This window comes from Alternaria dauci, chromosome 9, assembly GCF_042100115.1.
Source record: "Alternaria dauci strain A2016 chromosome 9, whole genome shotgun sequence".
In the NCBI taxonomy this organism is placed as follows: domain Eukaryota; kingdom Fungi; phylum Ascomycota; class Dothideomycetes; order Pleosporales; family Pleosporaceae; genus Alternaria; species Alternaria dauci.
This window is the reverse complement of record NC_091280.1, coordinates 1,665,118-1,687,573: the sequence shown is the minus strand read 5'-3', so window position 1 is coordinate 1,687,573 and position 22,456 is coordinate 1,665,118. Positions and strand designations below refer to the sequence as shown.

Below are 22,456 nucleotides of genomic sequence, written 5' to 3'. Positions count from 1 at the left end.
ACGCTGCCGTCCCGGGCACGTGGACAGAGACTGAGCCGAAAGTCTTCCGAAGAAAAGCAAGAAGACGAGTAGAAAGTATGAGCTGATGGTGTAGACGGCACAGAGCACACGATGGCCGGTTGAGGTTGATTGCGGGGGGGAGTGCGGAGAGGATTGCCTTTATCCGCGACGGGCTTGGCAACGTAGGAAATGCGGAAAAGGGTGCTGCATCGCGGTTGCCGGAGCCACGGGGAAGTGATGGTAGCTATATAACATTACAGTCCATCAAGGTGTCGTCTCAAGGCGGCGCGGCGCAGTTGTCGCAAAGGCTTGAGCATCGAATCCGAAACGGATCTACCGCTAAAGTGCTTTTGGCTTAGTCAGATGCGGGTGAACGATGCAAGAGTGCACGGCGCAAGATGCTCGGCGAAGACTGCGTCAGTCAATAAACATTAGGGCTGCCGGCAGCGCAACCACCACGGCAACAGGAGGGCGACAGCGGACACTCCTCCATGACCATCGCAGCCCCCGCCGCACAGCCGCACAGCCACTCGTGACTTGCTGTGTCTGAGATCCGTCTCGTTTGTACCTTCCCTGTTGTCAAAGTCACCAGTCGCTCTTTCATCCCGACCACAAACATCGCCATGGACGTCTTTTCCTCACCTCTGCGCATGATTCCGCCGCTGACACCCCGTCGCGTTGCATCGCCCGCCATGTCGCCCGCCGGCCGAAGAGGCAGGGCGCACGGCAGCTCGGAAGAGAGCCGCCTGCGCGACCTGTCGCCCGAAACCACCCTCCGCGCCTTCACCCAGAAGCCCATGCCCTACGACACCACGCGCGACGAATACAAAATCTTCTCCTGCATCGAAACCCTCACCGCCGCCGAGAGGGACCTGGGATCGCGCGTCGCCAAGGCAGCGCAGCGGCTGAAGACATGGTGCGCTGAGATTGAGCAATGGGGCTGGTCGGGCAGCTTCGAGCAGCCGAGCGCCCAGTTCCGCGAGCAGAGGAGGAACAGCATCCAGATGCACATCAGGGAGCACGTGGCCGACTCCGACGGCGCCGATGCCATGCCGCCATTGGAATACTGGGGGTCGATGCTGTCGGTCGAGGTGGAGCAGCACGAGGCGCGGCTCGACGACATCGCCGACGAGATGCTGAAGCTAGATGTCGAAGAGCTAAAGGAACATGTGCTGGACATGCACCCAGCAGGCAGGTCGAGACCATCGTCGGCTGGCTACGAGGCCAACCGCCAGCACTACAAGCTCATGGACGACTTCTCCTTTCTCATCACCCAAACCCTCCTATCCGCCCTGCCCCATCACGCTCAGCTCAAAGCCCGCCTCAGCACATGGACGGCCCGCGTCTCCATCCTCCGCGAAGCCCCCCGCTACACCGGCGAGCTCGACACAGCGCAGGAAGCTATGCGGTTAGGCTGGGATGCCATTGAGCCGCCAGCAGACACATCCGACGCCGCGTTCGAGCAGTGGAAGAGTGCCGTAGACAAAATTTCTCGGGTCCTTCACCAAAAGGTCAGCGATTTGGGCAGGCAGCTGGACAAGATGCTCGATACGCTCGAAGGGCAGGAGGACTGCCTGCCCGAGACCTGGATCGACGTCTTCGAGACCACAGAGGCCGACTACGGACGCTGGAAACACGAATCAAGAAGGAGGGTCATCGATCTCGAAGTCCGAAGGCGGGCAGAGGGCTTTGATCCTATTGGCAAGGGCGGTACACACGAGGCATTACAACCCCCTGACCTCGCACCTCAGCCTGGGCTACACTCAGACAGCACGCGTGTGCAATCCGTTGCTCCTTCCAGACTAGCCGCTGCTAATGCCCGAACCGACTCTGTCGCGTCTGCCATCGAAGCCTCGCCAGAGGAAGCTGCTTCACAGAGTACCCGTCAAGTAGCTCCACATGACTACTTTGGGAGCATACCCCATCAGGAGATTTTCTCCGGCGACTATGCCCTCGACGCATCGAACAGCAGCAACTCAACACTTCGCACCTCCACCGGCTCCAACAACACACGTCAGGTATCTGGAGAGACTGAGGCTACAGAAGTTGAGTCGCGACAAGGTGTCGCGCTGTCTGATGACGAAGACTCGGAGTTCGAGGAGGGGGATACCGTGGTACAATATGAGCTCGACGAGGGTCCTGAAGACGCCACCGTACAGTCAGAGTCTGAAGCACTTTCATCGGCCCCGACTGGAGTGAACCAATCATCCCAGACATCTCTACAAAGCCGACCTAAGCCTCTAACGCTTTTTGGTAACCCCACTATCACCAAAAACGATGGCCATGACAGTCCCGTTATGGAGCCACCTCAAACACCACGTTCGTGGAGAGGCAGTTTGAGTTCGCTGTCGACGGACATTTCACCAGACTCAAGCCCACCTAGTACGGTGGAGGAGTCTCCTTCAGTTCGAAACGCAACCAACCGTTCTATGAGAGCACCGCGTCCCGAGCTCAACGCAGCCATGGCAAAGCGTCGACCTGTACAGACTACTACTACTACTACTGCCACTGACTATACAGCGAGCGCACCATGGCCACCGACACACTTCGCTCAGAAATCTACCAGCAGCACGGAAGAGCTCGAGCGCAAGATCTCTGACATCCTGACAACCATTCCCGGCCGCATTAGACTCAGATCAGGTCCAGATCCCGATGCACCTGAGGTCAAGCCAGCTCGTGGCCTTTTAGCAAAAGGAAGTCGCGGATACCTGCGCGCAGCTCGCTCAGTCAGTGGCCTCAAGTCTCCCGAGCTCACCCTGTCGCCTGCGAAGAGCGAGTTCGATCTAAACAACACTACATCCGGACGGAGGTCTGCAGCAGCCACAAGAGGCGATAACGACATCAAGTTGTATCATCTTACACAACCTGGCAAGGAACAACCCATCAAGCTATTCATCCGCCGCGTTGGCGAGAATGGTGAGCGTGTCATGGTCCGCGTCGGCGGTGGCTGGTCTGATTTGGGCGAGTACCTGCGCCAATACGCTGAGCATCACGGTCGCAGGACTGCAAGCGAAGGCAAATTTGAGGTTCTGGGCCTCGAGGTGAAGAATCCGGATAGTTCTCCCACCCGACCAGACAGTAGGGCGAGCAAGATGGAGAGACGCATTAGCGCTGGCTTCCCCTTGGTCAGCCCAAACACGACACCTGTCAAGTCATCTGGTCTAAGCTACTTTACAAGCGACGAAGCGCCTCCACCGATGCCTAGCTTCATCACCGGAACACCGGGCGCTGCTGAAGATCCGACTATGCCTTCTTCGACCTCGTCTCGTAACTCTTGGCAAGGCAAAGAAGTCGGACTCGCTGGCCCCAAAGCGAAGAAACTGGATCTTAGTGGCGAGAAGCTGGAGTGGATCGAGGGCATGATGAAGCAAGCTCGCACTGTGAGCAGCAACGTCATCACTTCCAGCCATCCGCCTTTCGATCGGACCGATAGCAGGAGTGACAGTCGCCCAGGTAGCGCTGTTGGTGGGAAAAAGACTGAGTTTGGTGATCTCGGCAAGGTTGGTGCCACGAAGAGGGTCTTCATGAAAGGTGGCAAGCCTGATCACTAGGTGAGGAAGAGAAGAAGAAGAGGAAGTGGCTTTTAATATTCTACATTGATACCCTGGGCCTATATATTTTGTATTGTACGGTTTTCGTTTGTTCCTGGGATCGGCTGGGACTGGTTGGGCACATATGGTATTGTGAGGCAAGCGTTGTCACTTTAGATGGACAAGCTTCGCAGCACCTTTTTGGCAGAGGTATACACCTGCGGCGTTATTTGGACTTATGGTAGCGTCACTAGCAAGTGACCATGGTGGCGTTTAATCTCGTTTGTGGTTCTCAATAATAATTCTTTACACGCTGTCACGCCATTGTTTACTTTTCTACGTTCACGAGTGACGAATAAAGATGTGCCAAAGGCCTGATGTCGTTCAAGCCACAGAGAGGTGCTCCAGGTCCCTGTTCGTTTCTTCTTTTGATGGAAGAAACATAAGGGACCCCACAAGGGTAGAGCGGGCGAGATAGAACAAATGAGTGCCAAAGGCGGGTAGCGCCACGTTCCACAAAGCCGGCGAGCACAAAACGCGCAATGCCGATATGGAGGTCGCGGGCTAATTTGATCTTCGCACGTAGACTAATCGACACAGTATTGAGGAATAACTTGTGGCAATTTAAGAAAGTGCGGACGTTGGGAAGTATTTGAGCAAGGCTTGAGTGGAGAGATACTGAAAGCGACTGCTCGATCAATCATCTGCATTTCAATCGAAGCTATTCGTCTTCGTCGTCATTATCGCCTTGAACATCCATGACACGTTCACCAGCTTTTTCAAGCGTGCGGCGACTCCATACACGGACTCCTCTGTAGATTGCCTAGATACTCTTAGTAAACAATTGCGACGAAAGTGGCTTCTTCACATACCGCTAGAAACGTGCCTACGCCTATGAGGATGATGATCCAGCTAACCTGCTCATATCGGTCTCGACCGGTCGTTCGACCTCGGCCTCCTCCAATCCTGAAATAAGATAGCGGACTAGCGATGAGCACTTTCAAGAAACCAAGCACACCCATGCTGGCAAAGCCTTTCGCAAAGTGCTCATACCAGGTGGCTGACTCTTCGTCCTCATAGTAGTATGAGTAGTCAGACCTTGAAAAAGGGGACAAGAAGCTCCACGGGTCCAGATACAGGTTTATGATAGGATCGGCAACGAAACCAAGGACGAAGATGATGGAAATCAATATGACGGCAGTCAAACCAACCTGAGCACCTGGAGCGTGTGTTAGTCATCGTAAGACGAAGAGATGTAATGGCAGAACATACCAATGCTACCTATGAAGCGCCCGACTCCAAGGCGGGCAAGTCGGTATTTGAAGCCGCAAGTAGGGCATTGCCAGTAGTTCCTGCGTCCATAGCTAGGGTCCGCATGCCGCCAAGCCTGGAGACAAGCTTCATGGACATACTTGGATGAACCTTTGCACATGCATGGACGGATCAGGCGACCGCTTTCGTCTTCGTAAACCACATTGGAAGACTGCAAGAAGCCGGGAAGGCTTTGTGAGGGGACATTGAATGTCGGCTGAACCGTCTCGAGACAGATCCTGCATTGTCGCGGCGGCCAGTGAGTACGTCTAGAGCTGCGCGACTGCGATGAAGCGTTGTCGCTGGTACTGGAGGTGCCTGAAGGTGATGGGTGGGACGCGGAACCTGTAGAAGATGCCGCGTGGGAGGACTCGGTCTTGGGCGCGTCATCAGGCCAGTACCAACCCGGCATAGCCTGGTATCCGGAAGACGAAGACATGGCGGATCGCAATGCTGCAAAGGTACAAGGTAGCAGTTAATACAGCTCTTACCAGTAGAGAAGTATGTGGGTAAGCATAAGATGACAAGGCGATCAATCAGGAAGTCGCGGGGAAGACATTCGCCAACTTAAGTGTCTCGGTAGTGCGGACCATGTTCCGCCACAGCCGCCTTTGCTGTATGACACTAGGGACACGGTGGCAGGATGCAGATGTCGTAGACGTGGTGGTGATTCAGAGGAGCAGTTCTGGAAGGTCGAAGAATTCAGAGTTGCAGCTTGCTGGAAGCAAATCGGAGGCAAGGTTACGCCGAGCGCCGGTCTTGGCACCGTCGGCGACGAAGCTCTGGGTAGCCTGGAGCTCTAGCAGATCGCCTCCAGTAACCCGCGTTGTCCATCAACCCCACTGAACCTCGCCCTGCCGCCGCCGCCTACACCCCTTCTTGTATACCACCTCACAGCCCCGTCAAGCAGTCGTCATGGCGGACAGATACTCCTTCTCCCTCACCACTTTCTCTCCCAGGTAAACACTGCGACCTCGATTCCACACGATGTGTTTGCTAACATTCATATAGCGGAAAGCTGGTCCAAATTGGTATGCGCCTTGAGGATGCTACGAGTCCTGCTGCGTTGAAGCAGACAACATCTAACACATGAATAGAGTATGCCTTGAACGCCGTCAACCAGGGTGTTACCTCACTGGGAATCAAGGGTACGTCACTCCGCTCATTGGCTTCCAACAGCGCTGACTGGGATTTGCAGCAACCAACGGCATTGTCCTCGCAACCGAGAAGAAGTCGTCGTCGCCGCTCATCGACTCGCAATCGTCATCAAAAGTCAGCCTCATAACACCCAATATCGGTATGGTCTACTCGGGTATGGGCCCCGACTACCGCGTTCTCGTCGACAAGGCCCGCAAGGTCTCACATACTGGCTACAAGCGCGTCTACAACGAATACCCCCCCACGAGAATATTAGTCCAGGACGTGGCACGAGTGATGCAGGAGGCTACACAGTCTGGTGGTGTTCGACCGTACGGTGTTAGTCTGCTGATTGCAGGATGGGATGACGGTATCGAGCCTGAGGCCGAAGGCAAGAGCGAAGAGCAGACGAGCGAGGAGAAGAAGAAGGTTAGCGGCAAGACTGGTGGCATCCTCAAGGGCGGACCCAGTCTCTACCAGGTCGACCCCAGCGGTAGTTATTTTCCATGGAAGGCGACAGCCATTGGAAAGAGCGCGACAAGCGCCAAGACCTTCTTGGAGAAGCGATACACTGACGGTCTCGAGCTCGAGGACGCTATCCACATTGCTCTGCTCACGCTCAAGGAGACTATAGAAGGAGAGATGAACGGAGAGACCGTCGAAATTGGTATTGTCGGACCGCCAGAGGAGAGACTCCTTGGCGTCGAGGGTGTTGAAGGCGCCGTAGGACCGCGGTTCAGGAAGCTGAGCCCGTCTGAGGTTGAGGACTACCTTACGAACTTGTAGAGGATTATGATGCAGCACCATCCTGCACTGGGTCGGAATAAATGGACTCAGCGCCCACGGCATGAAGCGACTTATGTAGCATTTACGAAAATGATGTCTTGAGATGCCTAATGCTTGAATTGCTATTGCAGTCGTCGAGTGGTGCGCGGTTCGGTCAAATCTCATGGGATTACGCATGCAGCAAGGGCAACAGGTAGGAGTTCGCGGGTGGTTCTGGTCCTATGCATATTTGCCGACAGCCAACACGGCTACGTAGGCAGGCTAGCACACTGCCGCTCTCGGACCTTGAGACCCAACACCGAAGGGCTACCACTTCTACGCATTCTTTGCTTGCGCCGCGTCTGGTTTTTTGGGCTACGAATGGGTTCGCTAATGCAAGATGATAACGATGCTGGAGTCGTTTCGACGGCTACCAGCGAGACATTTCAGCTGCGAGGCTATCAGGCCGAGATGGTTGCAGAGAGCATGAAAGACAACATCATCGTCGTCATGGACACAGGTTCGGGAAAGACGCATATGTAGGTTTGTATGTTCTCCCATGACGGATTCAAAATGACAAGTGCGCAGAGCCATCGAACGAACACGAGCGGAGTTGGAGACGTGCGAACCCGGCCAGGTACGGATACCTGCCGCTAGGTCCCCACGCCAGACTATATCTAACACGCCTCCTTCAGCTTGTCTGGTTTCTTGCGCCAACAGTTGCACTCTGCGAGCAGCAATATGACGTCTTTCAATCCAACATACCCGGGGTCGGACATCAGTTACTTTGTGGGAGAGATGATGTTGAGCTCTGGACAACCCAGGCAGAGTGGGACCGAGTACTTCTCAATGTTCGCGTGGTCATCTCAACACATGCGTAAGCCCCAGGTTGATCGCGACAGACTCCACGCGCGCCCACTCACACGTGCTCAGGATACTCCTTGACGCTCTCACACACGGCTTCGTCACATTGAGAAAGCTGGCTTTGCTAATTTTTGACGAAGGTCAGTTTGTCGCGCTCACACAACAGCCTCCTACTTACTGAACCCATGCAGCACACCACTGCACCTTGAAGCACCCAGCTCACCTGTAGGGCCCTTCAGTGCATACCAAAAACCTAACGAGGGGAAGGACCTAACAGAACCAGGATAATGTCTGATTTTTACATGCCTCAATTAAAGAATGGAGACAGCTCACTGCCTAAAATTCTTGGGCTGAGCGCAAGCCCAGTCATGAAAGCAGCGGCTAGCGCGGAGGGGCTTCAGTAAGTTCGGGTTGTTAGAACAAATTTGCTCTGCTGATACCTGTAGGCAGATTGAACAGAACCTACATGCGGCGGTAAAAACACCAAAATTGCACAGATCAGAGCTGATGCGGTATGCGCACAGACCTCAGCTACTGCAAATCACCTACTCCTCAGATGCCTCAGGCCACAAGCATTCTCACCTGCTCCTCGCGTTGCAGCATGTATACCGTACCTATGATCTTGCAAAAGATCCATACGTGATCGCATTGTTGGACCAACAACAGCATGGTTTTGACGTCTCTCGCCAATTAACCAAGTTGTGGGATAGTCAGAAGACATATTGCCACGATCAATTGAAACAATTGGTATCAAAAGCCGAGGCGATGGCCGAGGAGCTTGGGGTCTCTGCTATGGAGTACTACCTGCACCAGTGTATAGCCAAGTTCGAGAAGATGACCTGCGGCTCAGACCAGCAGCTACTGGATCTGACCATCACCGAGAAACAATATCTCTTGGAAATATTTCGAGGCCTTCCCCTCCAGAATCCTTTGCCTCTACCTGCTACCATAATTGAGAAGTCGTCTCACAAAGTCAACAAGCTTGTCGACACTTTAGTCCTTGAAGCCAATGGTACTCCAGGTTTTACCGGTCTTGTATTCATTGAACAGCGGGTCTGGGTAGCATCGCTCGCAGAGATACTAGCATGTCACCCACAGACCAAAGACCTGCTACGCGTAGGTACATTTGTCGGCTCAGTAAAGTCATCCAAACAAAAGGCAAACATATCTGCTTTGGCAGAGCCGAAAAATCAACAAACCACACTCGATAACTTTCGCGCTGGTGTCATCAACCTTGTTCTAGCCACAACGGTACTGGAGGAAGGCATCGATGTATCCAGTTGCCATCTCGTTGTGTGTTTTGAGAGACCGAAGAACCTGAAAAGCTTTGTTCAACGACGCGGAAGAGCACGGAAAGAACAATCGCGCTATCTCATTTTCGTTCCAGATACTGGAGAGGCACGGTCCTCGACGTCCTGGCAGTCGCTCGAGGCTGAGATGAGGAAAGCATACGAGAATGATAAGCGTCAAGTGCAGGCGGCGCAGGACGCAGAACAAACGAACGAGGTCGGAGAGCGGTACTTCAGGGTCCCGAATACTGGGTGAGTGAGAAGTCTTCTAGGCAGTGTTTACTCTCGCATCCCCTCATTAGATCCAACTCACCCTGACCTTCTATCCACTAACAAGGCTAGCGCTTTGTTAACTCTGGACAATGCCTCTCAACATCTTCACCACTTTTGCGCTCGCCTAGGAGGCAGCGCTTACGCCGACACGCGGCCAGAAGTCGAATTCACAAACGACCGCGGCCAGATCACTGCTGAGATCACATTGCCACTTTCGGTTGATCCCAAAGTGAGGAAAGCCAAAAGCTTGGAAACGTGGAGGACAGAGCGCATGGCTCAGAAAGATGCTGCCTTTGAGGCATATAAGGCTTTGTATTTGCACGGGTTGGTGAACGAGAATCTCCTCCCCATACAAGACGAAGAAGACGACGCAGCACAATACCAGACCCGGGACGATCGCCCGTCTCTTGTGCCTGTTTCCCCCACTCTCGATCCTTGGTCGACTGTCGCACAGTCTCATCAACATGAACCCGATACATGGTACCGCACCCTGCTTGAGGCGAAGGCGCCGGGGGAGGAGCCGATACGTATCATACTTTTGACTCCTATCGCCATGCACGAAGTTTCTGACATACTGTTGTATTGGAACGAATCCAAGCGGTACACCGTTACAACCTCCTGTCTATATGGTACATCACTGGCCGATATTGATATTGGTCTGCTGCGCTCTATCACATGGAAGATCTTGCGCTCAGTCTTTGGAGTTCACATAAAAGAAGGGGTTGATGACTTTCTCTTTCTACTTGCTCCGTGCGACTCATCGGGTTATATGATGACCGAAAATGACCTCCACGAATGGCACGCAAGAACAGACGGCCAACAATCAGCATCCATACTTCTGAGTCAAGGAAGTACTGACACTGCGACCTGGGGTTTGACTATGCAGCAAGGCGATGCTCGGAAATTCATGCCTGTAGCAATCAAACCCTCAGATTCTCCAGATGTTTCCGGAGAATGCGAAACTTTGCTACAAGCTGTACGGCTACCTAAGCGTCGAGACTTCTTACATGTAGTCTACCAAAACGGGGACATGAACGACGCGTACACCAAGGTCGAAAGTCTTCTAGCTTCGACGTGTTACGTCGAGAACCTTCCCGTTAGATTTGCTGTCCTTACTTTGCTATTTCCGTCGATCCTGCACAAGCTGGAGATATACATGATCGCGGATACGCTTCGAACGACGCTCCTAAAGCCAGCCGAATTTGAGGTATCAGACCTCCCAGTCATCATCACGGCACTCACCTCATCCGCAGTCGACGGCCTGGAGAACTACCAGAGAATGGAGTTTCTCGGAGACTGCATCTTGAAGTTTATGGCTTCTCTTCATGTCATGGCTGCAAATTTGCTCATGCCAGAGGGTATGCTAACAGGGAAGAAAGGAAGGCTTGTCAGTAACGGATATCTAGCACGAGCCACACTGGCTGCAGGTCTCGACAAGTTCATCTTCTACAAGCGCTTCACGGGCGCGAAGTGGAAACCGCGATACATTGGTCAAACACTCGCTAAAACCGCGCCGCCAGCCAAGGAAGAGAAGTCGTCGAAACTGATCGCCGACGTTATAGAATCGCTCATTGGGGCTTCCTACCTTATTGGTGGGTTCTCGAAAGCCTTTGGGTGCATACAAGCTCTCCTACCGCTGGAAAAATGGACACCGATTCCAAAGGCAAATGAGATACTCTATGATGCAGCTCCTTCTCAAGACAGAGGGACGAACTTGGTTTTGCTCGAGCAGTTGTTGGGTCACACTTTCAACAAGAAGGAACTTTTACTTGAATCACTCACACACCCTACGTTCCGTGGCCCCAACGTCCTGTGCTCGTACGAGCGTTTTGAGTTTCTGGGCGACGCAGTGCTCGACTACATCATTTCAAAGCGGCTCTATGCTCACGAACCAAGCCTTCCGCACTGGAAGATGCATGGAGTTCGAACGGCAATGGTCAACGCCGCATTTTTGTCTTACTGCATGTTCGAAACTACAGTAGCAGAGGAGTTGACAAACAAGGGGACATTCCAGCCAGAGGTGCATCAGAGAGCGTTATGGCAGTTCCTCCGATCTTCAAGCCCGGAACTTATTGCTGCGAGGACTGTGGCTTTACAACAACATGTCGAGACACGGGGTTTCATCGCTAATGCTTTAGCACAGGACAAACGTTTCCCGTGGCATGCCCTTTCACTCACCGACCCGCCCAAGTTCCTCTCTGATATAGTCGAGAGTGTTATTGGCGCCCTGTATATCGATTCTCATGGCTCCATTTCTGTCTGTGAAGACTTTGTCCGTCGTCTTGGTATCTTGCCATGTCTCGAACGTATCTTACGCGACGGCGTAGACTGCTTGCATCCGAAAGAGCATATCAATACCCTTGCTGCCAACAAGGGTATTAAGTATGTTCGTATTACGAGCGGTAGAGAAGGTACCAAGAACGGTACAAACGGCTATGAGCGAGGGTACAGGGTTCAAGTTCGCATTGGCGGGAAAGATGTTGGAGGGGAGGTTGAGGGAGTCAAGAGGTTGCAAGCTGAGACTATCGCTGCCTGGAAGGTTATCACGCTGCTCGAAAATGAAGATGCGGGCAACACGCCTATGGAAATTGACGACGACAGTAACGACGAATTCTTCGATGCTGAGGATGGCAATGGAGGCATGTTGGAGGGTTCCTGACTGAGTGGCGGCCTAAACCCAGGAGGGTCACACTGTTCATCCCCAACTGCCATTGAGCGATGATGGTATCTAGACTCGCCAACATCAAGGAGCGTGGGCCAACCAATGATTGTCTGGGTAATGGATGCGTGCAGAACGCTGTGGTCTAGCGTACTATGATAAGGAAGTGTGATCACGTCCCCATATTCGCCAATACTATCGTCAGGGCTGTGATAACCTCAAGGTCTAAACTTATCATGCTCAACGTCGATGTATGCCTAGAGCTTCTGTTAGCAGGGTGCCATTTTTGATCTCCATATGGTTAGCCAGTCTGCCAAGAACGTCCTTTGGTCATCTGTCGATCACTCGCTGAGCATGTGGAGGCGTTGCTTAAGCTGTGTCTGCTTCGTACTAGTGCTTTTCTGTCGACGGCGGTAACTCCTTCGTCTACACTGACACTGGTTGGTGTGACAGCGTGCTGAGAACGAAGCATTTGCGTGTTTAAACCTTGAGAAGGCTGTTGTCAAGAAGCCAGAAATGTTGCGAATTTGGTAACGCGGAAGGTGATTGCTGGTTGAGGATGCTAATGTCACGGTCTAGGACATATGGCTTTTGCCTATCATGTACGGCAGTGTACTTGCGCTTTCTCTCTCAGCTCTTCTTTAGGGAACCGTCTTGCTTGTGTTTCCAAATCTAGTGATGCTTCTTCAGTTCAATCTGCACTTATTGTGGTGCTTAGCGCTTTATTGTTCTCAGCCAAACGAAACTTCTTTTCTACAAACAATTCGAAATCTTTTAGAGAAATTTATTTGACCAGCCAAAGGCGCGGCCGGCGATTGCGGTCATCGCAGCAGCGAGCAAGCGATGTGGCACAGACGTCGAGGCGATTGCTTGAAGCGCGTTTATGCGTTGGATGCACGTCCAGGAAACAAAACGAGACAGGAACCACAGCAAAAGATGTTCCAAGTGACTCTTCGCCTTGCAATAGAGCGACTTGATATGTTTACTAGTCCGTTCGATCATCCCGCGAGTGATCGGATCGGCATCGCCGCTTTGAGCACTGGAGCTACCTGAGTCAAGAAGAGTTCCTACTGGCCTTGGGGACGCTCATTTGGAACACCTGCTGGAATGAGTTTATCTATCCAAGCGCAGAAAGATAGTATAGTCTCTTCTCTAACATGTGTACTTCGAGTTCGGCGTCAGCGGCTTGGGAACTTGCTCGTCGGAATGGCTATCCTCACGCCACTTGTGCTTTAATTCCTGTATATATCATGCAGGCTCCCCATGTTTTTGGTCTAATAGTGACTAACATGGTGCTCCCCCGAGCGTTTCGAGAGTTGGGCTGTTGGTTGCTTGGCTAGGAAGCAGATGTGCATCGGCGGCCGGAATAGTGAAGATACCACTAAGGAGGCCATGGCCAGTAACGCCGAGAGAGTCTAGTAACGACTCACTATGCTCTCGATACACATACTGCTTGACGATAGTAGTGCACCCCCAGACATCGGGCCTCATACTCGATAACGCGGCACTGATCCTCAGCTCTTTCCGGTGAGACAGCACGTATGTATCATCCCGAACATCGGTTAGTATACCATGTTGTTCAGGAACGGCCATTGACCCGATGCAGAGTCATTAGCAGGGTGTCGGCGCAACGACGCGCCGGCTATGGAAGGTTCGGGTTGATGCCTGGCGTTGGTTGAGCATCCTATGATGTAGCGATATTGATCAGCGGTCTGTACAGATGTTGAAGGTTCCTCAGAAGCTAATCCATTTACCATTAGCGCCTTGTTGGACGGCAAGCACTTGACAGGTAGCACTGTTGTCTCCAGGGGAGGGTATATGTGTGGGTCTGTTGTAAGACATACGAAAACGCTCGGAACGAGATACGTAACCTTTTTCTTGTAGAGGTGCTCATGTGGGCCCGAAATTCGATGCCTCAGGCTGTCCGATGTTGTTGCAATATGTAATCGGTGTGTGGGGCCCTTGCCAGAAGGGCCGGCTCGGCACAGCCAAGTCGAAGTGCGGAGCGGAATAGGCATCGCACGATAGGTGCTGCGGGAAATTTAACGTTGTCAGAGCGGCTCCGGAATTTTCGTACTAGTATACTGGAGGCACAGTTGTGGGGGGTTCCTTCTGACGCTCCGTTCTAGTGAGGCGTTCATGGTGCCGTGTGGCGTATTCGCTGTTCTCACAAGACTGCCTGACGGCCACCTCCCGGGCCCGAACATCAATGCAATGTGACCGCTCTCGGTAGGGGCGAAATCTACCCAGCTGATGTTGCTCTGTCTAGTGATCTTTGATTGAGGCGCGGAAACCGCATAGAAAGATTCAATGGTGAGAGATATCTTGTGCGACTATAAAGTGCACAGCATCTTCGATGCGAAGTACATTACCACAGAGCAGCCATCATCCCCTCGTATCTGCACCATACAATCGAACGAGTTCTGCAACACTTTTCAATCGTCTCTACGTTCTCCATTGGGTCACTAAAATGCCTTCTTCTCAAAACGAACGCCAACAACCTTCTACTGGCGGCAGACCTACCGGCGCAACAGGTGGTGGCTACAACAGATATCCGTGCAGGAACTGGCAGAGACCAGATCATCCACAGAATTACTTCGTCGATCAAAAGGATCTGTTGTGCGTCCATTGCCAGGTCAGTCTATCAGTGTCGCGGGTTGGCACTGCGCTAACCACCTCATCAGTGTGAACCCCGCCAGAAGTGAAAAGAAATCTTCTTGGGGCACCAGTTTCCATACACTTGAAAGATGCGTCTGTGTCACTTGTGGTCACTTGTGGTCACTTGTGGAGGGTACATTGAACTTTTGGTTGGGGGGATAGTTGGGATACACTTCGGTATCCCTTGGTTCAAGTTGCGACTTTTCGAATGTACTGCGATCTTTGATTTGAGGCAAATTTTAATGGAATAAAAGCTGATTGCGCGTGTTTCTCTTGCCCATTCTGCATGCTGGAGACGATATTCACCCAATCGCTAGACGGGCCCGCCAAGATGCAGGAGATTTGCTTGGAGCTACCGATAACTTGCTTATCACCCCATGTCTACCGCTCATTTCAACAGTCTACTTCTTGCTCCCATATGAGCGAGGAAGGCGTCGCTTGTGATGGAAGGATCTGACGGCAAAGCCGCAGCTGTACGTTGCCACTTAGGGACATTGCGACTGCTTTCTTCACTCGCTTCAACTATCCACGCCTCCCAACATAACGGACCGAGCCTGATCTCACATGGCTGAAAGTGTATGCGGGTGTCCACTTCTAGAAACGGCAGATGGTGCGAGGATTCTTAGCAGCGGCGAGAGGTGGACCCCCAACACCAAAATCCACGTTAAGCAGCGCCTTAGCCGGTCCCTCACCAGCCGTAATTGATCGACGATGATTGCCGCATGACCAAGTGAGGCAGCAACCGAAGATATTCCGCTCCCCTTTGTTTGGACCAGACCACTGCGACGGATGCGGCGTCCAATCAATTTGGCTAAAATCTTGAAACGAGTAAGTCGAAAAGCCGGTGAAGCCGGACAATCACCACTATCTTCAGTGCTGGCCATGCTTACGAGATCGAATGCAGGTGCCGACCCGTGTAACAGGCATAAAGGAATGTCTCAGTCCCGCGCATACACCACGATAAGTCCAGATGTCCCCATTCCTGTGCTCTTGGAGCCCGCTTCCATCCTTAGCATGAACTGTCAACTACGCTATCAGCATGGGGAAGTGACATCTACGGAGCGCTCAACTCTTTGGTCGATTGCCAACAGTTGCTCATGATGGAGCGTACCAATTCCATGCCAGCACGTTCACATTGCTGCAGGCAAAGTGGGTCTCTCTGAGGGACCAGCACATGATTCGTCTGCTTCATGTTGGATAGGTGAGGCTTCAACGAATCATGGGCAGATTATCCTGAATCCGGAAGGGCTTGCCACACTCCGTAGCGCAAGACCATGACAAAGACGCCAAAAGTATGAACTAGCCTTGTTTCACGCCCAGCATCTAGTCAGATTGGGCAAATGATCTCTCATTTGCTCTGGTCGGGTGTTGTTGGGGAGCCTGTCACTGAGCATCAAACGGAAAGACGGTAACTAATCAGATGGCAAAAGAAAATCTCAAGATCGACGCCAATCTCACGCAGACGACGTTAAGCGCGCAGAAACGTGGCATGCCGGATTATTGGTAACGCACAGCGGGTCTTCTAGCTCACAGAGGACCCCATGAATTCGTAGTCCCCGCATCGCCAAACGCCACTCTCATCGAGTCATTAGCGCAGTGGATTTCCAACGGCTACCTGGTTTATCCAATACTCGCAACCGATGAAGTGTAGGGTGATTACAATCCAAGCATCCGGGTAGTACGTCGTACTGATAGGATCTGCAGTACTCGGTCCCACACTACCGATATACGGAGAGTGGTGTTCACATCGGATGCTCACCGTTTTAGGGAAGATAATCGAGACAGTGGCTGAGATACTGCGCGTGTCAATCGTCTGAATGGCAAAATCGTAAATTTGGAGACAGCGCACGGAAAAGCTACACACAATGCTGGACTCAACATTTGTTGAACGTCCGGGCTTTGGCAGGGTTCATGCACGTTTTGCTATCGCATCGGCCTCTTCTGCGACCACACTGAGCCTTACGCACACACCAAAAGGCACATTGGTCATCTTTCGAGGCACTTGGTCAGAAAGCGTCCAATAGGAGAATACGTCTTCACGTCACACACGGCTGGACATGGCGTGCGACTGTGCCGTCGATACTCTGAGCCAAGAAGCTTAGCAGTTATGTAGATATTTCTCAGGTATATTGTCGAGCCCAATAATCGAAGGCAACATAGGTCAGCATGTACCATGCCATGGCTATGGTGTTACCATGGCCGGCGCTACCGGACAAAGAGCCACTGGGCTGAACATTTCAGTATCGGTAGCTGTAGACTAACCTACCTCAACTAATGACGCAATTTCTCCCGAAGTATGAGGTATGTGCTGGAAACATGTGACCGCAGGTGTATGCATGCAGGCGCAAGAAAAACGGTCACTTCCTCCCAACAACCGGGCATGCATATGCAGGTTAACCGAGTAAACGCATATTTGGCGCGACCAACACAATCTTCAATCTCGTCTTGTCGATCTCGACTGGTATACAACACTCAATAGCAAGTTTACCACGACTCTTCTGTTATGGTGCTGAGTTTGATCTGGCTGATGGCGACCCAGCTGGTGACCTAGTGATATTGCGCCTGGCGGGCTCAGGCACCCCGTGGACCGCACAGACGCGACGATAAAAGACTCCAGGCGTTTAATCATCGGTATTTCCCATGCAGCCTTACTATGACTTGCAGTGCCTAAGACAGCCATGTGCGGAGGCCGTCCCACAGAAGGATGCCGCGAAACGACCGGCACAGCTCACCATGATCTAGTCAGGCTACAATGTGAAGTCTATGCGTACCTAGTTATGTCTCACTTGTAAACACCCAACATCCAAGGCACGCAAATCGGGCAGGTGAACAAGGCGTAAAGAATAAAACGTCCCGTCCGTCATCCTTCAGCTCTAAGCGCCCGCCATGCGGCGCAGTCGAGAAATTAGACCTGGACCCATTTTGATCAACGCTAGAGTTCTACGAATCACGTCTAGGTCTGTAAGCAACTGTCAAGCAATGATGTGGCTTACCGTGCCTCACGCAAGCGCCGGCGCGTAAATGGGGTTTGAAGCAAAATGGGTCGATCCTGCCTTGAACAACAACCGACCGCTTTCCTGGAACGAGGGCCAAAATCAATGGTTCGATTGTCAACCAACGAGCTGGTATACTAGAATAGCATAGTGCTGTGGTTCTTACGACACTGGGCAAGGCAGACGTGTATCTCCGGCGACCTTCGCAATGCGTGCAGATACTTCGGATACACCTCAATGCTGTTTCATGACTATAGTATCTGTGCTTTCGGACTCCCACCCGCTTATGTTGGGGTCGTGCTCACTCCGCTGATACGATTGCCAAATATCGGTGTGCTAGTCGTGACGACAGTCCTGGCGTGCCGCAGCCGAGCTCAACGTATCGTGACTGTGACCGCCATTGCTTTGCGCGGCGTTACAGATGGACAAGCTTAGGATCAAGAATCTATTAGCTATTATGATTGCTACGGTTACTTCATCCACCTCGTGACATCATTAGGCTTACAGTCGGCAGCATGATGGACTGCATAGATCTCCAGACTCCGTTGAAATTAGACCCCTTCTTTTTGTTACATCGCGATGGCAACTTTCATGTAGATAACCACAAAGCCTTTGAACCTGTGCCATGCTCTTGCAAGCACTTATCCGGTTTCTATAGAAATGTTAGCAGTCTTTCTTGCTCAGGATGGATACGTGTCACTCACCAGTCTCAACGCCTGGTTGTCGTCCATCTAATCCTCCAGTGACCTTCTTCTTCAGCTTCGCTAGCCCAATTTTAGCCTCGTCCTTCGCAAACTTTGCGTTCCTTGCGGGCTTCCACTGCATTAGTCCACGATGTCTCCTCTCCTCGGCTCGCTTGTTCTGCTTGTTAACATCCTTGCTGGATGAAGTATCATCTGTCTCGGCCGTGGTGCTTGTGTGGACTGTAGACATTGACTGGCGAGGATGATGGCCCTCAGTGGGCGACAAATCGGTCTTCTGCGACTTCAACTGGCCATTAGTTTTGCTCTGGTCACCTCCCCCCGTTCCGCCATTCATGTTCTTAGCACTGCCAACCGTATCGGCATCTTGAACACCGATATCAGATGAAGAAGAGTCTTCGCCATAGTCATCATCAGAGTCATCGTTATCCTCGTTGTCAGATGGATGATGACGGTCGTGTAAGGGTTCTTCAGCACCTGGTTCGCGTCTCTTCTGATTTTTGGTGTTCATGTAGGCTTTGGGATTATCTCCAAAGGCGCCGGACCAGTCTTGCCCGTCTTTTGCAAGCCACCTGCGCTTTTCTTCTTCGCTCGCGTTCTTCAAGATATCGCGACCTTTAATTAATGACTGCTCGTGTAACTCTTGAATGCGGTCTGGTATCTCCTTCTCGACCTTGTGATTTCGCACACCTTCCGTAACACAAGACTCCCATGTTTCATATGTCTCGCGTGTGTCATTGTCGGTGATGAAGGCAGCATGCGACTCATCAGTTCCAGCCTTGAATCGCGCCCGGAACTGTAGGCGACCAACTTCCTGAAGATCGTCGAGACCTGGCTCCTTATGACAGTTTTCTTCAGTAATGTAGTTTTGCGTAAGTCGAGCAGGAGCAGCAGTTTTCCAGATTGGGATGTTAATGTCCGCATCCTCGTTGTCGATGAAGTGCTGGAGCCAAATGACTGCGTACGCATCCGCCTTGCGATGGTTGCTGATGTGGAACTCGAAAACAATCGGTGACCTGTAGCGGTGCTTTACTGGTAGTCGGACATTGTGCTTTCCATTGCCTTCTTCCAGATCCCAATAGTAGCCATCACCTTCTTGGAGCTTGTGAGCAGCAGTGCGGCTCAGCTTCCCGGTGCTGCCGCCAGTTCGCAATTTGATCTTGGGGTGGTGGTTGTAACCCAAAGCCAGGATACGCTGAGACCGGAACTCGAAAGTGCCAACGTCCCAACCAAGCATTTGAGGTGGTAGACGAGTCTCGATGCTTCGGAACAAGAGAGAGATTCGTATGCGACCAAAACCGATACCGCCATCGAGTGGGTACCAGCGTGTGACTTGAGAGGATGTCTCGAGGATGTCAGATAGCTTCAGTGGCACCACACCCAGAATAGGGTCATGCTCTCTGTGCCTCTGGTCGCGCACCGTAACTGTGATGATAGCCGATCGCCAGTCACGAACGAACCGTTCGGTGCCCGCGTTGAAGATTGGCTGAGACGAGACAGCTTTTGCCCGAGTTCGGTAGACCAGCTCGTCGTTGAACAAAATCGTGCAGTAACTGCTTGGAAGATTTCCACCAGTCTCTTCTTTACCCTCTCCATAAGGCTTTGCAGGCTCATATTCGCGTCCCTTGGGGTTGGCACTACCCTTTACGTTTTCTAGCTCCAAATTCACAATTTGGTGACATACCACACTGCAAATACCGCTAGGCCAGAGAGGATCCGGTGGAGTGTGCATGACGGCATCGTCCTCTTCAGAGTTGATAACACCCTTATCGTCTTGTAGTTCGGGTTTGTCCTTCAGCTCATCTGGGAGAGATTTGTTCTTGCCATCTGTTCGCATCTCCTTCCTGAACTTTGGCTTGGTGAAGTAACCAACTTCCCAGTGAAGTTCTCCAGGCATCTCACTGTCAGCCTCCATGCCGGCCAGCTTCGACGTCTGTGGGTACATTTTTCCTGGATGCTGAATCATTTTCTGCATGGAAATCTCAACCTTTCCAACAATGTCATCGGCGGTGTGTCGGTCAGAGTCCCAGAGTTCCACGCTCAAGTTCTCGTTGGCCTTGATCAGTTCTGGACCCACGAGAACAGCTGCCGTCTCTTCCCAGATTGGGTTCAGGTCATCAGTAATGACCCGGGTACAGTACATGGGCTTTCCGTATTTGGAGAACGCGATCGTGATGTAAGGGTCGCTACCACCATGCTTCGATCCACGTCGATCCTGTCTGCTCAGGCCGACAGCACGATGAATACGGATCCAGAGTACGCCCAAGGCTTCGGTATCTTTTTGGACCGAGTCGCCTTGGAGAATGGCTCGCATGTCAATAGACATGGATTTTGGCGCGACATACATGCTGGCCGCTGCCTTGATGGCGTAGTTGACAAAGTTGCTGATGAGAGGGAGATTGAGGATGTTCACGCCCTTTTCCAACATGGGCGTGCACCCAGCAGTCACCTGCGGCGCACCCATCAAGGTAAAGGTCAAGGTCTTGAGGAAGGGAGGTTCGGGAGTCATGTTCAGACGCAGACGGACTGTACCAACGAGGCCTTGCAACTCGACAAAGATGGGCAGTGGGACACCGAAGAGACCCTTAATCCCTAAGTAGAACACTAGCTGCATGTGCATGTTTCTTGCTCTCTCGGATACTCGCTTCCCACTGGGACTGGCGTGGTAGGCGAAAGAAACTTCCAAATTGTAGTAATCACCACCCTCCTCATCCGCTGCTGCTTCTTGAGGATCTTTTGTCTTTTTGTTCTCTTCGTGGATGGAGTTTTTCATGTCGCCCATGTGTGAATCCGGAAGCGCTCGTAAGCTAAGGATGCGCAATGGGTTGCTTCCCTGGTTGATTTCGGCCACGCGGACGTTTTCGATGACACCAGGAACAGAAGCTTGCATAACGTCCTCGAGCGTGTCGGCAACACCCGAGAACATGTCGGGGTTAATGAGGCCCCAGACAATGGCAAGCAAAGTGTTCATCCACTCGACAGACTCAGGTAGCAAGTTCAAGGACGCCTGCACAATGGTTAGCTAGTTCTGGCAGGGCATCTTTCGCAGGCACATACCATCTGGCCGCGGACTTGCTCGCTGTCCCATTCGACTTCTCTTCCGCTGCGTACAACCTCCTTCATCCAAAGGTATACACCAGATGCCAGGCACATGCCAAGCGGTATTAGGCCCTTGAGGGCACCGCCAAACATTTTGCCAACGACGACGGTTGCGACGAGGATTCCCGCGCAAAGATAGTTGGCTCGCGTCTCAAGGGCGGCAAACATGGGCTCGTAGCTGACTGAGGGGGTCGGGTGGAACAGGACGTTTGTCTTCTCGCCGTGGATAGGTACGTCGGTCGTGGTGCCTTCGGCGACTGGGTCGGGTGGTGCCGTGACATCTTGGTTGTGCTTGTAGTCTTGGAGTGACTGAGAGGGGTCGGTTTTGATGGGCTACAAGGTGTTGTTAATTTGGAGGTATAGAGTTGAAGAAAAAAAGAGGTGGCATACTGTTTGCTTGTTGAGGTTCGCATTGGGCACAACCAAATGCGGGTTCTCGACTTCGTCTATCATGTCCTTGTTGACGTCGGCAATGACGACTTCCCTACCAGTCGTAGGGTCCGTGACTGTCTTCTCTGTGCCTTTTACCTGTCTTTCCTGCTGCTTGTGTGGTTGCGACTGTTGCTGCTTTTGCTGCTTGGCTTGCTCGTCCAATTTCCTGTCCCGGGCCGCCTTGTCCTTGTCCAGGTTCTCCACGAACTGCCTGACGGTAGGAATCGGGTTGTGCCCCGAGTAATGTCCTCCCGGAGCATGTTGCTGCTGTTGCTCCGCCATTCTGTATATGTCTCCTTCCGTGTGACCGCCCAGGTCGAGGGTGTGGACGTGCGACGGGACTCAGCCAGCAGTTGCGACTGTTGCGGGAGGATCAAGGGATGTCGTGAGAGAGGTTCAGCCTAGTGACGATCCCCCCGCTTAAGAGAAGCGAAAGCAAGGAACAAGCAAAGCTGAAAGCATGAAAGCGATGCACACGCGCGGGGCTGCGACGCTGCCGATTGCAGTCCATGACGTAGGGCAAGCAGCACCCATACTGGAACTGGAGCAGCCGCGTTACCACTTGCGCACGACGCGTACTCAGCCTTTGCCTGTGCCACGGCAAGAAGCCGACAAGAAGCTGTCAAAATCCCCACCGTGGCTGAAATTCTGATACACATCCTGGCCGTCGCATCGCGACTTCCCGCTGGGATCGGCCGATGACGTCGACGTGCATGGCAATGCGTCGTCGGCCAATCAGCGAGGG

The 22,456-nt window shown here is 52.4% G+C and overlaps 5 protein-coding genes across 5 annotated transcripts; 3 read left to right on the top strand and 2 right to left on the bottom strand.

Annotated features, from left to right (window-relative positions):
• Window positions 1-623: 623 nt before the first annotated feature.
• On the top strand, window positions 624-3,551 carry ACET3X_009250 (uncharacterized protein; the record flags this gene model as incomplete). The annotated part of the gene is made up of 1 exon (XM_069455424.1): window positions 624-3,551. The coding sequence occupies one exon, from the start codon at window positions 624-626 to the stop codon at window positions 3,549-3,551; it is 2,928 nt and encodes a 975-aa protein (XP_069303327.1).
• A 700-nt stretch (window positions 3,552-4,251) lies between these two features.
• ACET3X_009249 (uncharacterized protein) lies at window positions 4,252-5,280 on the bottom strand (the record flags this gene model as incomplete). The annotated part of the gene is made up of 3 exons (XM_069455422.1): window positions 4,252-4,353; window positions 4,403-4,749; window positions 4,803-5,280. The coding sequence occupies 3 exons, from the start codon at window positions 5,278-5,280 to the stop codon at window positions 4,252-4,254; spliced, it is 927 nt and encodes a 308-aa protein (XP_069303326.1).
• Window positions 5,281-5,663: 383 nt separating this feature from the next.
• On the top strand, window positions 5,664-6,893 carry ACET3X_009248 (uncharacterized protein). The gene is made up of 4 exons (XM_069455421.1): window positions 5,664-5,800; window positions 5,853-5,872; window positions 5,939-5,989; window positions 6,040-6,893. The coding sequence occupies exons 1-4, from the start codon at window positions 5,757-5,759 to the stop codon at window positions 6,762-6,764; spliced, it is 840 nt and encodes a 279-aa protein (XP_069303325.1). The 5' UTR covers window positions 5,664-5,756; the 3' UTR covers window positions 6,765-6,893.
• A 150-nt stretch (window positions 6,894-7,043) lies between these two features.
• On the top strand, window positions 7,044-12,360 carry ACET3X_009247 (uncharacterized protein). The gene is made up of 8 exons (XM_069455420.1): window positions 7,044-7,282; window positions 7,332-7,380; window positions 7,439-7,620; window positions 7,677-7,747; window positions 7,799-7,832; window positions 7,891-8,007; window positions 8,054-9,148; window positions 9,239-12,360. The coding sequence occupies exons 1-8, from the start codon at window positions 7,125-7,127 to the stop codon at window positions 11,826-11,828; spliced, it is 4,296 nt and encodes a 1,431-aa protein (XP_069303324.1). The 5' UTR covers window positions 7,044-7,124; the 3' UTR covers window positions 11,829-12,360.
• A 5,760-nt stretch (window positions 12,361-18,120) lies between these two features.
• ACET3X_009246 (uncharacterized protein) lies at window positions 18,121-21,993 on the bottom strand (the record flags this gene model as incomplete). The annotated part of the gene is made up of 4 exons (XM_069455419.1): window positions 18,121-18,131; window positions 18,184-21,187; window positions 21,238-21,612; window positions 21,670-21,993. The coding sequence occupies 4 exons, from the start codon at window positions 21,991-21,993 to the stop codon at window positions 18,121-18,123; spliced, it is 3,714 nt and encodes a 1,237-aa protein (XP_069303323.1).
• Window positions 21,994-22,456: the final 463 nt, after the last annotated feature.

Excerpts from the sequence above, each read along its gene's own strand:
- ACET3X_009248 (XM_069455421.1), top strand. The coding sequence starts at position 5,757 with ATGGCGGACAGATACTCCTTCTCCCTCACCACTTTCTCTCCCAG. Across the intron at positions 5,801-5,852 it reads CTCACCACTTTCTCTCCCAG|CGGAAAGCTGGTCCAAATTG; the intron begins GTAAACACTGCG and ends ACATTCATATAG. Across the intron at positions 5,990-6,039 it reads TACCTCACTGGGAATCAAGG|CAACCAACGGCATTGTCCTC; the intron begins GTACGTCACTCC and ends TGGGATTTGCAG.
- ACET3X_009247 (XM_069455420.1), top strand. The coding sequence starts at position 7,125 with ATGGGTTCGCTAATGCAAGATGATAACGATGCTGGAGTCGTTTCGACG. Across the intron at positions 7,621-7,676 it reads GTGGTCATCTCAACACATGC|GATACTCCTTGACGCTCTCA; the intron begins GTAAGCCCCAGG and ends ACACGTGCTCAG. Across the intron at positions 9,149-9,238 it reads TTCAGGGTCCCGAATACTGG|CGCTTTGTTAACTCTGGACA; the intron begins GTGAGTGAGAAG and ends TAACAAGGCTAG.